Source organism: Crassostrea angulata, chromosome 4, assembly GCF_025612915.1.
Source record: "Crassostrea angulata isolate pt1a10 chromosome 4, ASM2561291v2, whole genome shotgun sequence".
Classification (NCBI taxonomy): domain Eukaryota; kingdom Metazoa; phylum Mollusca; class Bivalvia; order Ostreida; family Ostreidae; genus Magallana; species Magallana angulata.
The window spans coordinates 39,272,442-39,286,210 of record NC_069114.1 but is presented as its reverse complement, the minus strand read 5'-3'; the positions used below and the strand labels follow the sequence as shown (position 1 = coordinate 39,286,210).

Here is a 13,769-nt window from a genome sequence, read left to right as displayed (position 1 = left end):
AGGAAATAAATGTAAATGTATTATTCAAAACTTACGATTTTTTTTTTACTTTTTTTCCCCACTCAAAATATATCGACTTATACATATTTAAGGAAATAAATGTACCCATGAAAGTAAAATTATTGATTTTTTTTTTTGTATACCTCAAACGCCCATGAATCAATATCATGACTCACAAGTAATGTATCACAAGTTTTATGCGGAAATTAATATTTAGGGAAGAGACTTGGATACTGCTTTACGAGAACAAGTCTTGAGCTTCATCTATAGTAAAGTTTTAATATATGTTTTTTCGATCACCTGACTTTAAATATATAACGCCAGATGCCCGTGTTTCCAACCTTCGCCTCCATAGGAGTTTTGTTTCAATGGATGGGATTTTGTATTCAATTATATTATTCACACTGATCATATTTGGTGTGAAACACTCTTTAATTTACGCCTGTATTCCTTCTACAAATGACCTCAACATTCTGCCTATTTCAAATTACACTGCCACATCTTAAAGAAAAACAACAAAAACCAAAGTGATTTTATCGCCACGCTTTAATTGGTTGTACATGTTAATGCATACAATGATTTGCAGATGAAAGATATTCGTTTAAAACAAATTAAACTCCATGTCATTTTATTTAAATAAATTCATTCTTTCTCTTTTCATCTGAAACAAAATGGGGAACATACAGTATATAATTATATAGCTTGTATATTCACTAAAAAAGTATCATACTGAAACATGTACGAGTGGATGCATATTGAATTAACCTTAATGTGGTATGGGACATCTCTTGATATCAATGTGGATTTAGTACATTATGATAAAAATACTTTCATCAGTTTAGAATTTTCAAATTTTGCAATATTTAACCGAAAAAAATGTTTAAAGAAGGATTCAAACTCATGACTTACAGACTCTTACCCACTGTGCTACACTGTTAGATAACAAATCTGGGAAAGAAATTATTCATCAAATTAAAACTTCATTTTATCGTTTATTTCAATAAATAGTACACTGCAACATGGAGGTGGCCCATACCACCTTAAAGAAGCTGGATGGTCTTGGTCATTTGACACAACTAAAATCCTTTAAAAGATCTTTATATTAAACATGACTGCCAATTCTAAAAATAAAAACAATCAAATTTTTCAGACAGCATTCTAACGTGTGATTTTTTCCTTAATAAATAATAGTTTATGGCTATAATGATACTCATATTTAATCATCTTTTAAAATTGTTTAGTGAATCTAAAATAAATAATAAATTTGATGACCATCCAGTATCTTAAGTATTTTGTTTGTTTCATTCAAATTCACCACGGTCATAATTAAACACCTACAAACCTTTCTAATGAAAATGATTTTCAGCACACAGAGATTTTTTCCAAGTACAGGTATATGTTTGGAATTTGAATGATGTTTATATTTTCAAACAAATATCTACAGGTAAATGTAAAGAAATGGCACAGATATATGCAATAATTCCATTAGACTCTTTCATTGACAGACCAGACCATCTTCCTTTAGTTTGTCCACTTTCTCTTTGCATTCTAAACCAAAGCACTGCAATAGCAGCGATCTTAGCAGTGATATGCACCAAAAACAAAAGTCAAGAAATAGGACAGATATATTAAACTTACGAAATATACAACTTAACAATAGATATTGCAGGTGATAGAAAATAGCATCGACAACTCAGAGGAATTCACAAAATTATCCACAATGTTATGAACTAGACTTCCACCTTATCACATGAAACAATGTGGTGGGTGGCACATTCATATAACTTAATACAAAAATTAATGATCGTAAAGCATGTTTACAATGTCACTTAAAAATATTCACCAACAAATTCTTCCTACAATATACCAGGTTCTGGCTTTTACCTTTATCTGCACTTCATCACTTAAAAGACTTTTTTTGTATATCCACTTTCAAAACAAACCTGTTAGAAAGTGGATTTGTTTCGTTTGCCTAGCACTAGATAGGAGATAGTTTTTGAGTAAATCCCATCACATGCTAAAGAAATGTTTCCATTCACAGTAGATGTTGGAAGTCCCGATTATGTCTGTTTCTCTTTCTTTTTGTCTGAATCAGTGCTTTTCTCTGCAGATTGATCTCCCTTTGATTGGAGCTCTTCTGTTTTGAAAGTCTCTGCTTTGTCTTTCAATGTCTCTGCCTTATCTTTCAGTGTCTCCTTTTCCTCTCGCATTAACTCCTCTTGGACTAGGCGTGTCACTTCAGACACCTGTTTAGGATTCAATTTCATGTTGTCCTTTCCTAGCAATTCAATCACCTGTTTCAACAGAAATCAATAACTTCTATCAAGTTATTATTTGTAATCAAGTTGAAATTAATGCAGTCAAATAAAATCTGTCAATGTTGACAATGCATGTAATCTTTGTATATCAATGCAATGAATATGCTGATTTTCATTAAATTATTAAAGAAACAGAACTGCCATCAAAGTAAAATATTCAGTATTACAAATGCATGAATACCAGGTCTTTTTTGCTTTCTATACCAGTAACCATTGTGAATATAGCAGGAAATATACTATTGCATTGTACAATTTTTAGATCCTGACCTTCATGGCATGGACAAGTTCGATCCGCCCATCCCTGTCCTCATCCAACACCTGGACGATCTTCTGGAACCTCACGTCGTCCGGAATCTTCTTAATTCTCTTCATAGCAAGCAGCATCTCGTTAATGCTAATCACAGACTTCCTGCAACAGAGATAAAATCGTGTTCAGTGATGACACATGTGAAACCCTTAGTTGAGACTGCTTTCATCAGGTCCATTTTTCAGATAGATATATATATATGTATGCATGCTCTTTCAAATAGTTGCCCATGCAAAATCAGTAGTCATTACTTGTCAAAATACCATATTTCCTTCATATCCAAACCAGACAAAAGCATTTGCAAATTTGTTAACAACTGACCTCTCAACCCCTTCACTTTACACTTTTTCAATATATTTCCAACCCATTAATCTGTTCATTGTCATATCATATTACATTAAAGGTTGCATGCGTTACAGAGATATAAAAACAATTTTTATTTTGACTGAAAGTGCTTCTTACATAAAATAGAAATTAAAACAGAAGGTAGAGTTTCAATCATATGCATATGCATAAAAATGTGCAAATTTGTAAGCCAACATAAGATGATTCCAAATGAAATTTACTAAGTCAAGAAAGATGTGATCACGGCTTGATGTCAAAGAGGGCTGAAACACTTGAAACAGAAACAAATACTAGTAGCCCTGACTGGTGGCAATGTATAGAAGACATATATTGCACGTTTGGGTACTTTTAAGTAGAAAGCATTGTTCAGGCAGGTTAACTTCAAACACCTGCTCAACTGCCAATAGAAGTCGATAAGCACGAGCAAGGATGCCTGCACACATTCTTATACGATTAAATTAAATACAACATTAAATGACAAAACTTTAAACATTCCAATCAGAAACAAGCAGAGATAAGCCTCACACTTGTTCTGACCAACAAGAACACAAACTTTTTTTTTAACAAAAATCATTCCAATTTAAGGACGACAGACCTAAATCATTTCTACAATAGTGATTTTTCATGAAAATTTTTGTGCGAGTTAGAGTTAAGAAAGATATATCAAAATCAATGAAAATATAACTTACAAATAGAATTAGATTTTTAGTAGGAACCATTTCCAAAATTGTTTACTTTACTTTTCTTTTTCAATTAAACATAATGGCTTAAAGCATTCTTAATCATAATGGGTTAAAGCATTCTTAAGATAAAAAAAAATTCTAAAAAAATTCTGCAATAGATTTCTAGCCATATTGTAAATAATATTATGACGATTTGGAATTAATGGCATTTTGAAAATGAACATGTCATTAACTTCGTTTTTACTGAAGCAGATGCCAAAGTGCAATGTGCCACTATTTTTCTTAAATTTTTCAGAAAAAGTACTGCGAAAACTCTAAGAAAAAGGTTTATGTGCATCATTTCAATATCGATTTATGAAACAAAATGACTATCAGAGTGTGCTAAACATTTTTTTATGATAAAATACTTCAAAACCTAAGCACAGGGACAGTATTTTCAATTTCTATTTTCAATACGACTATTGAACGTGGATCGGAATATAAATGATTTGTTCACTGGCTCAAACTCTGTTAACTTATCTATGTAAATGGTTATTAATAACTTGAGCAAGTGTAAAATTCACTACAGAACTTTGACATCTTCTAAAGAAATTTGTGCATGATAAATAATATTGAAAAGCGTATTTTAGCATATTAAATTATAGCAAGGTCAGCCACTACATGTACCGAATAAAGTGTGTATTGATGACATAGAACAGCAGTATATTGTGTCATAACTGAATTTTTGTAGAGTTTAAGTGATTGTGACGTAATGCTGAAAATTTGATGTTCATAACAGTAACTCCTTTTATATACCGGTATATATATCTGCGCAAAGTGAATTAGGTCTGTTGTCCTTAAGAGCAGGGATAACTATACATTCTTGACATACCTTTGCTCAGCATCACTAGACCTTATAATATCACAGGCAATGTATGACCATATGCATTTGAATAGAATTTTCTGTAGGGTGATAATTTTTGCTTTAAAATTCTGTGTTGCCATTTCAATGAAAAAAAATTCAACCAAAAGGAATCATATTTGATACAATCCTTAAAGTTATAAATCCAAATCACAAAAAATTTTGAAACCGCTAAAAATACTTATTTTGGAATCTAAATGCAAACATTTGCACCAGGAGAAAAAATCATTTGGTACCATTAAACTTTAGTTTTTAAAACTTAAAGAAGACCAAGGAAAAACTTTGTGGTGGTGTTAAATTGTTTTTGAATTCATGATTGTAGATAAAATTATTATATTATATAAATAGATTATAAAAATAATTTACAACTTGATGTGAGAAATATTTGTAGTATGATGGTAAACACAAATCTATGAAATAAATTCTTTGACACACATACACACTCAGATAAAGCCAATAAAACACAGCTTACTTTCTCTTTTTGAGTTCCGACAGTATTTCCTCTCTCTTCTCTAGATTGGTCTGGAGTTCGGGACTCTTCTTCAGCCGCACCTCCCGCGTGTCGATCTCCACCTGTATCTCGTCTTTGATGTCATGGAAGTCGTCGATCTGCTTGTCGAGCTGATCCACCGCCTTGTTCACCATCTTCCAGAGCTTGCTGGCGTTCTTTGAGTTGACATCGCCTTCCTGCAGGACGACTGCTTTCAGTTCATCTACATCCTGTTCAAAAACAAAAACTTTAAGTTTTGTACATGTTCACAAGTTTCAACATCCAAAGTCCATTTACACCTTCCCCATTCCAAGTCAATAAGGAATCTCTGGCTACGTCTGTTTGTGCCACTAAAAATAAAACTCAAACTCTTGGTTTTGTCCCCATTTAGACCAAACCTTAGAAAACTGAAATATATTTTGGAAAATATCTTAATTTTAAACTAAGAGTTTTTAATATTTTGGTACTACAAACTGGTGAATGTGTATTGTACTGGCATAGTTAAAGTAAAGCCGACAAAAGAGGGCATACTTAATATACTATGAGTAGTATAAACAAAATTTAATTTAATATCTTTGAATACCATCATTTAAATATGTACCTTCATAATGTAGGGTATTTATCAATAATATAAATATTAGATGTCCACAGTAGTTTTTATTTTAACTTTTAAAACAATTACTCATGCTACCCCTTTCCCTCCCTTAGAACCTGTAATTTTAAATGACATATCGAGACAGTGTTACCTTGGTCCTTGAATGTAATATTAACACTAATGGAATACAAACATTCCCCCCCCCCATCCCTTAATGATCCACCCAAATAATGTATCAACACAACTTGAATACATTCCACTCCTCGATGATCCACCCACTTATTGTATAAGCACTACTGGAATACGAAGATCCCTCACCCACTCTTCAAAGATCCACCCACTAGATATATTGCCACTACTGGAATACAATCATTCCCCACTCCTCAAAGATCCATTCACTAATTGCATCATAAACAACCCACCCAACCTCTCAATGATATCCCACTCAATATATTAGCACTACTAGAATACAAATATCCCCAACTCCATTCCTCAATGATCTACCAACTAACTGTATCAACACTACATGAATACAATCATTCCCAAAATAATCCATTCACTTTATGCATCACAAGCATCTTCTTACCTGTCAATGATCTACATGTACCACTACATTTATCACAAACATCTCTCCCCAATCCCTCAATGATCTACCTCCCTAAATGTATCACAAACACCACTTCCCCACCCTTCAATGATCCACCCACCTCCTCACAATCTTCCAGATCTTCCTCCCTTTCTTCCTTCTCCAGATCTACAGCCCTCTCTTTGGCAGCCTCATACAGAGCGTCTTCTATATCTTCCAGATCTTCCGTGGTTATCTGCTCATCCAGGTCCTTCAATTCTACAGAATCAAAAGACTGTCATTTAACTTTATTATCAGACTACTAAATAAAAAAAAAACCAAAACACAGCATTTACACCTCCATCAAAATCCACTGCTTTGGGGTTGGGATTCTTTTGCAGTCTCATAGAAATAGAGAATTTCCTTTCATTTTTTTAAGGGGGGGGGGGGGGGGTGTTGTTCAAATCAACATTCGATTATTCATTATAATAAGATTAATATCTTGAAATCCAGAAAATCAATGAAAATTGAGAAAATCAGATTAAACCACTTTACAAAACTTAAGCAGCAATATCTAAACACCCTGGATAAAAAAGTAAAAGTCAGGTTAGTGTGAGAGGTTGTGTTAGTACACAGTTCCTACCTTCTCCAGGCTGAGACTCAAGCATGAGGGCGGGGTCTGTCTGGGTCTCTCCCTCTGATGTCATAATGGTCTCAGCAGCCACCGCTTCAGCAGTAGCCATTGCCTGTGAAAATTAAGTTAAAATAAAAGATACATATCAAATTGACCTTAATAAAAAATTTATTTGCAAAAGTGATTTTTTATTTGGAATAAAATGATGTCCTCAACTTCAATAGACAGAAAATTAGGAAAACAGTGCACTGCATTTTCAGAAACTTTTTACCAGATACTAGTAGTAAGTATTTAACTACACATAACCATGATTTGTAAGAAATTCATTTTTTGTTTACCAGTAAAGTGGAAAACTGAGATGAACTACTCTAATTTATAAACAGAAAGAAAATAAAAGGGACGACAGAGTAAACATTTCATGGCATGTTACAAGAACAAAGAAATTGCCCACCTTCTTCTCTTCCTCGGTGACAGGTGTTGCCACTTTGGCTCCCTTCGCTGGGGCCGCCTCGCTCTTCGTCACTTGGACTTTTTCTCCCTCCTTCAGGAACTCTTTATACTCCTCAAAGAACTTCTTGTGCTCTCGCTGGTTCTCTTCGCCGAGCTCTCTGATCATCTTCCAGATCTTCAGCACTCGTTTCTTGGTGGCCTCCTTGTCATATTCATCCACCTTCGCCTTGAAGTCGGCAAGCTTGCTCTGTAGTTTGGCAGTCAGTCCTTTGACTCCTGTGGCAGGCTGCTCCTCAGACACCACCGGCTCTTCAACAGGAGGTGGAGTTACTGGAACCACCTCAGGCACCTTGGAAATTTTCTCCTCCTCTAGTTTTTCTTTCTCCTTTTCTTTCAAGGCTAGGGCCTCAGCAATCTTCTCCTTGGATGTCTAAAATGACAAAGAAAATTCTTTAGAGTAATGCTAATGCAAATTACTCTTTATTGGAAAAGAAAACAGTTTCTGTTTTAATTAAAACTGTAAATTACATTCTCAGATTATCTTCATAGGTAAAAAAAAAATAAATGTTCATTCCTTAGTAAAACTAAGCAGTTTTAGGATGATAAATCTCAAATATTCTGGGTGCTTTACAAGATCATAAATACTGGTAATACTAGAATGAATATAGAAAAAAGATGCAAACTGAAAAAAATCTGCACCTTTTCAGTAGCTACTGTGGTTTCATTTATATTATATATAAATTTTTATAGTTTTAGAAAAATACTACAAAATTCAACACAGGTTAAGACAACAGGTCAAGAAGCACAGAATTTCTACATTTCTTTAATTTCAAAGAATTTTTTAAAACTTTGAAATTTGAATACAAAAATCATGATCAAAGTCTCAGAATAATAAAGAAACCCTAGTACACATGAACACTCCCTACCATGGTCTCTGGGAGATTAATAATGGACTCTTTCAGCTGTTCCTCTGTTGACAGTGTCTCTGGCAAATAAAGAGCCCGGGAGAAAAGCAGCAGTGAGGCGGGGACATTCTTGTCGAGGTGAAGGTCCAGCCATTGCTGTAGCTGGCTTCTGAGCCGCTCCTCGGACACACCCAGTGCTCGCATTCCTCGCTCGCGGTTAGCTGCCTGCAGTTCTGGAATTGTCAGACTGTCAACTCCTTCCTGTTTGATCATCTACAAGTCATTTGAAATTTTACTGCTACAGTTAATCAAAAAATTTGTTTACGTTGTGTCTACAAACTTTAGAGTTATGATTTCAGAAGATAAACATGCTGTAAAATGATGAGAAGAGAGAAAGACAGTAATATAAAACAAAGACAAAAGGGCATTGACTAAATAAAAAAGGGCAATCAATCTGAGTGAGTTACAGAGAGAGAGAGAGAGAGAGAGAGAGAGAGAGAGAGAGAGAGAGAGAGAGAGAGAGTGTATAGCTAATTAGCCATCTTATAAAGCATTTATAATCTACCTAATCGCAAAGCTGTAGCTAATTAACAGATAGAAGGGATCTGTCAGTAAAAATAAGTATGTATTTTTACATTTACAATTGAAATTCCTTGAACCCCATTAACTTCAAAAATTGATTTCACCAGAAAAGAAAATGATAAAATACTAAAAGAACTTACGACATCATCCATCTTGAGCCGCTTGAGTTTCATCCTGAGGGAGAACCTGAGAAAGCCATCCATTCCCATGGGCTGCAAGTCAAGGACACGACACATGGCCTGAAGCTGTGGCCGGCTCAGATTCTCCAGCGTCAGCTCGTCCTCAAAGAACTTGGAGTACTTCATTATCTCCTCTGTGGTCGGCTGGATACCTTTTGTCCTGACCTGTTGTTAAACATGTTGAAGGTCACACAAATAATGGAAGATTTACATTTTTATTGAATACCCCCCGTATATCACTATAATTATTTGTATTTGTGTCTAAATAACAAGGGTAAAAGGTCCATTAAAAGGTACCTGCAATCATGTAGCACTCTTCCTTTTTTGGGGGTTGGGGGAAGGGGGTAGAAAACGTCAGTTAAAAAATTGGAGAGGGCTACATTATTGCAGCTAATTAAATCATGTTTTTTTTATACTAGGGACTCATCTACTGTTATATAAATATTTACTGACTGTAATTTTTAAACTGATGTACAGCAACTTTGGAAATTATAAAAACAATATTTCATCTTTGGGTTTGTATGCCTAAAGTAACTGTCCAAGTAAGTTTTAAATTCATGGCTGAATCCAGTTAAAAAGTCTTAGTCCCTGGTTTTGGGATCTTGACTTGCTTAAGCCTTAACTTGGACTTAGAATTTATCATAAGCTTTATGAATGAAATAAATCTTACATTGGCCACAAAGTTAGCAAAGTCCTCTGCAGTGCTGGTTTTCTTGCTGATGAGGGGGGAGCTCTTGATCGTCTCCACCATGTTCTTGGTCATCTCGATCTTTGCCTTCAACACTTTCAGTCTCATGTCATCTGTCTGTGGTTAATTAAAAACACAACCCATAAAAAACTTAAATCAGGCTTACTAGTGGGACACAAATTTTTTTTTATTACTATGGTCACTTGGGTTTTTAGCAAAAATATTCAAAGGTAAATTTAAGAAAGGTCATAAAAAAAACTGGACCAATTTCTTAATACAAATAGTAAGTACTATTCTTTCTAGCTCAAATCTAAGAATTTTCTCAGAAGCACTAGTAAGAATTTGTTGATGGCTTCATTTTTTGTACATTTCAAGGATACCCCTGAATCACAATATATGAAATACAATCTTTATTCTATGTACGTACAAATTAATCAATTCACAAAAATCAACTTTAAATCAAATAACTTAGCTAATGAATGAATGGTTAAATATAATAAAATCATTGGTGCATTTCAACAGACTAGACCGTGAAACCGTTTCGAAACCTTTCATTTTATTTTTTTATCTAATAAAACTTACGCTATACATGTAAATGTAAATAAATATGTACGCATTAAATATCATTACAGATTTTCAAACAGTAATGTACAAACCTTCTTGGGTTGGAAAGTACTGGGGAGAAGTCCTGGAAAGAACTTGATGATGACTGGAATGGCAAACTCCATGAATGGGATTACAAGGATGATGATCATGGGTAATATACGCAGAATGTCAAAGGTTGATCGAATAACCTGGTGAGATAAAATGCAAGTTCTTTATCATGTTTATAACAGCATGTATTCTGATATAAAACTTTGTTCTACAAAAATTGTCACTGGAGTTTTCATTTTCCCCCCACTTCTTTTATTTAAAGGTGTAGGAGTATGTAGTTGTTTTTTTTTAACTCAAATTTCTTTTTTTTTGAAATTGTAAGGCGCATATATATCAAAAACGCATTATTTACAATAATATGCATGTTTAAATGGTTTTAATCATTTCATCATACCAATATCAAACTGCAAAATAATAAGTTCAAAGATAAAAATGCAATTCAATACAGCACATTGTACGGAAACTATTCTTAAGACGTTTCTTTATAAATCTAGTGAAATGTAACTACTGTATTAAAAAAAAAAATTTGGGAAAAATTCTGTATTAAAATTCTATTACTGGTAACATCTATGAAACAATGTAAGTAAATAGCAATACAAGTACCTGCTTGATCTCCCGCCTCTTCAGAGATTTCCTAAATATAACCACGTCAATCATATACCTGGTGGACATTCGAAACTCCTTGAACAGTAACTTAAATCCGTGGTAATAATGCTTCAGTTCGTCCATTATTCTGACACTCAATTTCTTCTTGGCTGGTGGCCCCACTTCCTTAGACTTTTCCGCGGGTTTAACCACCTTTGCCACACCATCTTTCTGTGGCTTGTCAGCCTTTGATTCCGATATCTTTGTTGATTCGACATTCTTCACTTCCTTTTTACCCTCATCGTTGAACAAGACAGTAGAAATGTGATAATCACGTATCCATGTTACATCATTTCCGGGAAATCGTCTAGGTGGAGCACAGCATATGACATAGTTTGTTTTGAAATAATTACAATTTTGAATAAACTGTTTATTTTCGTTAAACCAGTGACTGTGAGGCCGGTGTGGGAGTTTAGAACTTAACTTATGACTTGTGTAGAAGTGTCGATTATGTGTGCGGCCCTTTGCAAACCTGTAATGTAAAAATGACTCCAAGGCTTTTATTATTGAATCAATTTCAATAACTATAAAGCTAGTAACAGTTCAGATTCTTTAACACACATATCAATTTTTTTGAAATAAGATGTGTCATAAAAAAATCTGAGAAATCATTCTCAAAATGCAAAACCAAAAAAAAAGAAAAAATTAATCTTCTAATGACCATAGAGCACACTTACATAGGACAGTATACTTTCGTCTTTTTTTAAGGGGGGATGAAAAGGGGTTAATATCAATAAGCATTTACAAAAATGAATCTACATACCGTGTCTGTTGTGACCCATGGCAACAAGTCAACGGGGCCAACTTCCTCAAAAGGTCTGGTGAAAGAAAGAATTTTATTTCTTATTTTCTAATCAAACATACTTAAAACTCAACCTTTAATTTACTCACACATTCTCTTTTCACCTCATACAGAATATTGCTATTTCTCTGTACTGGTATGTTTAAAGCATTATCGTAAAAAATATACAGGTACATGTAGGTATGAAAAATTGGTTCCAACTACTGACTGATTTTATTACTAGTTATAGAAAATGTTTTACACAATTCGAAACTTAATTAATACAATGACATGTACATGACTATGAGTATGTTGTAAATGTTTAGTACTTTACAAGCCGTTGTTCTCTTCTTTCCACATCAACAATATCATATATGAGGTACAGACAAAAAAAATAATAATAACTGAATAAGCTGGAGTCAGTGTACCTACATCATAACATGTAACAAGATATGGCAGGAACAGTGTTATTGCCAATGTAGTAATTCGTTCACTCTAAAATGTACTCGACCCAATTTCCATTTGAGTCCAGTAACTTCACTATATAAATCAGAACTTAACATCTCCAGTGTGAACGGTCACATGATTTTATATATTCACATTCTTATCAACAGCAAAAATATACAGGAGATGAATTGGGGGGGGGGGGGGGGGGGTAATATAACCTCTCATCTGCCATGATCATGATGATTGATATTAGTTTGATACACTTTCACTTTCCATCTCCTTATCAAAAATCTTCCTCAAAGATAAAACCTGCATTCATCTGTTCTCCATAATAGATCTTTTAACATCTCACTCTCAATTTCTTTAACCTCTGAAAAAAGATGTTCCTTATTCATAGCAGTCAAATTATCAAAAACTAAACCAAACATCTGTACTTCAGTATGTCTTAAATAAACTTTTGAATCAAAAGTAAAGTCATTCTATCAATAGAAAAAAATGTTTTCTTTATTTTAAAACAAACCAAGACATGTTATAAAAGTATAACACCATGAATAAACCAAATGCTACCATATACCATTTCAGTACTTTAATAAAAGAATATGTATGAATTATTTAATCGAAGTAAAATAAAGAATACAAAAATGATGTCACATCTCCAAAACAAACAAAAAACTGAAACTAAGCCAGTATATTTCTAACACAAAGAACCAATCAATAATATTGGATAGTATAATGTGCACAAAATAGGCGTGATATATATTGTTCTTTTGTTTTTCACGAAGTTACGAACGTATTACGTAAGATCAATTGCATTTAACCGACCATGTGAGTATTGACATTGAACGGCGTTTACCAACTACCGACGGTCAACAAAACAGCTGATCCCGTCAGGAACCAACCTCATTTCGAGCATGGGTTGCTTGTGAAAATAAATCTTACCGTTTGAGAAAGTTTTTGTCGACGTGCATATTAAATAGCGATATGGCATTGTTTTTCTTAAAGTCTGGTTGATGATCTACAACGATTTTTTCTACCCCATTCTAAAAGAATACGTTGGTTCCCTTTTATTCAAGTTGAAGGTCAGAGAACCAGTATAAACAATATTTCGATCCCGACTTGTTTTTCTTGTGATAAAGGACAAAAAAAACATGTGGGTGTATTTCGGACTTTCATGACATGATTTCATTATCTTAAAAATTAGAAAAATTATTGCTATAATTTATACGATTTCTACTTTGATACCACGGATGTACAAAACATATCATACACGCAAAATTCACGGTGCAAAGAGGTCAAGGTCCCCAGGTAAATGACTTTGCGACCGATCGAGCAGCTTTAAACATGTTAAACATGTTATATTTTACCCCTGAAAATTATTGCTATTTATTACGTTATGTTATTTAAAGCTTAAAAGCCTAATTATATTTTACCACTTGCTTAATCATGTTCTCTGGATACTGATCGAAGAGAGATTGATTGATGAAAAATCGCTTCATGACTTTATGTTTAATACCACCCACCACCCTCTCAAAATAAAAGTGACATCTGAAAGTTACTATTTTAAAATTTTTAGATTCTATAATTTTTCTTCCTTTCTAAA

The 13,769-nt window shown here is 33.7% G+C and overlaps 1 protein-coding gene across 1 annotated transcript; it reads right to left on the bottom strand.

Moving 5' to 3' along the window:
* Nucleotides 1–528: 528 nt before the first annotated feature.
* On the bottom strand, nt 529–13,242 carry LOC128181014 (mitochondrial proton/calcium exchanger protein-like). The gene is made up of 13 exons (XM_052849262.1): nt 13,109–13,242; nt 11,705–11,759; nt 10,900–11,413; nt 10,299–10,436; nt 9,625–9,759; nt 8,916–9,119; nt 8,215–8,466; nt 7,290–7,718; nt 6,848–6,950; nt 6,347–6,483; nt 5,027–5,274; nt 2,586–2,727; nt 529–2,294 (listed from the first exon to the last, which is right to left on the bottom strand). The coding sequence occupies exons 1-13, from the start codon at nt 13,155–13,157 to the stop codon at nt 2,061–2,063; spliced, it is 2,640 nt and encodes an 879-aa protein (XP_052705222.1). The 5' UTR covers nt 13,158–13,242; the 3' UTR covers nt 529–2,060.
* Nucleotides 13,243–13,769: the final 527 nt, after the last annotated feature.

Bases quoted from the DNA above. Each gene is read 5' to 3' on its own strand.
- LOC128181014 (XM_052849262.1), bottom strand. From the start codon at position 13,157: ATGCCATATCGCTATTTAATATGCACGTCGACAAAAACTTTCTCAAAC. The intron at 10,437-10,899 runs GTACTTGTATTG...TTATCTCACCAG, and splicing joins AGAGGCGGGAGATCAAGCAG to GTTATTCGATCAACCTTTGA. The intron at 2,728-5,026 runs GTAAGCTGTGTT...TCTCTGTTGCAG, and splicing joins TCGGAACTCAAAAAGAGAAA to GAAGTCTGTGATTAGCATTA.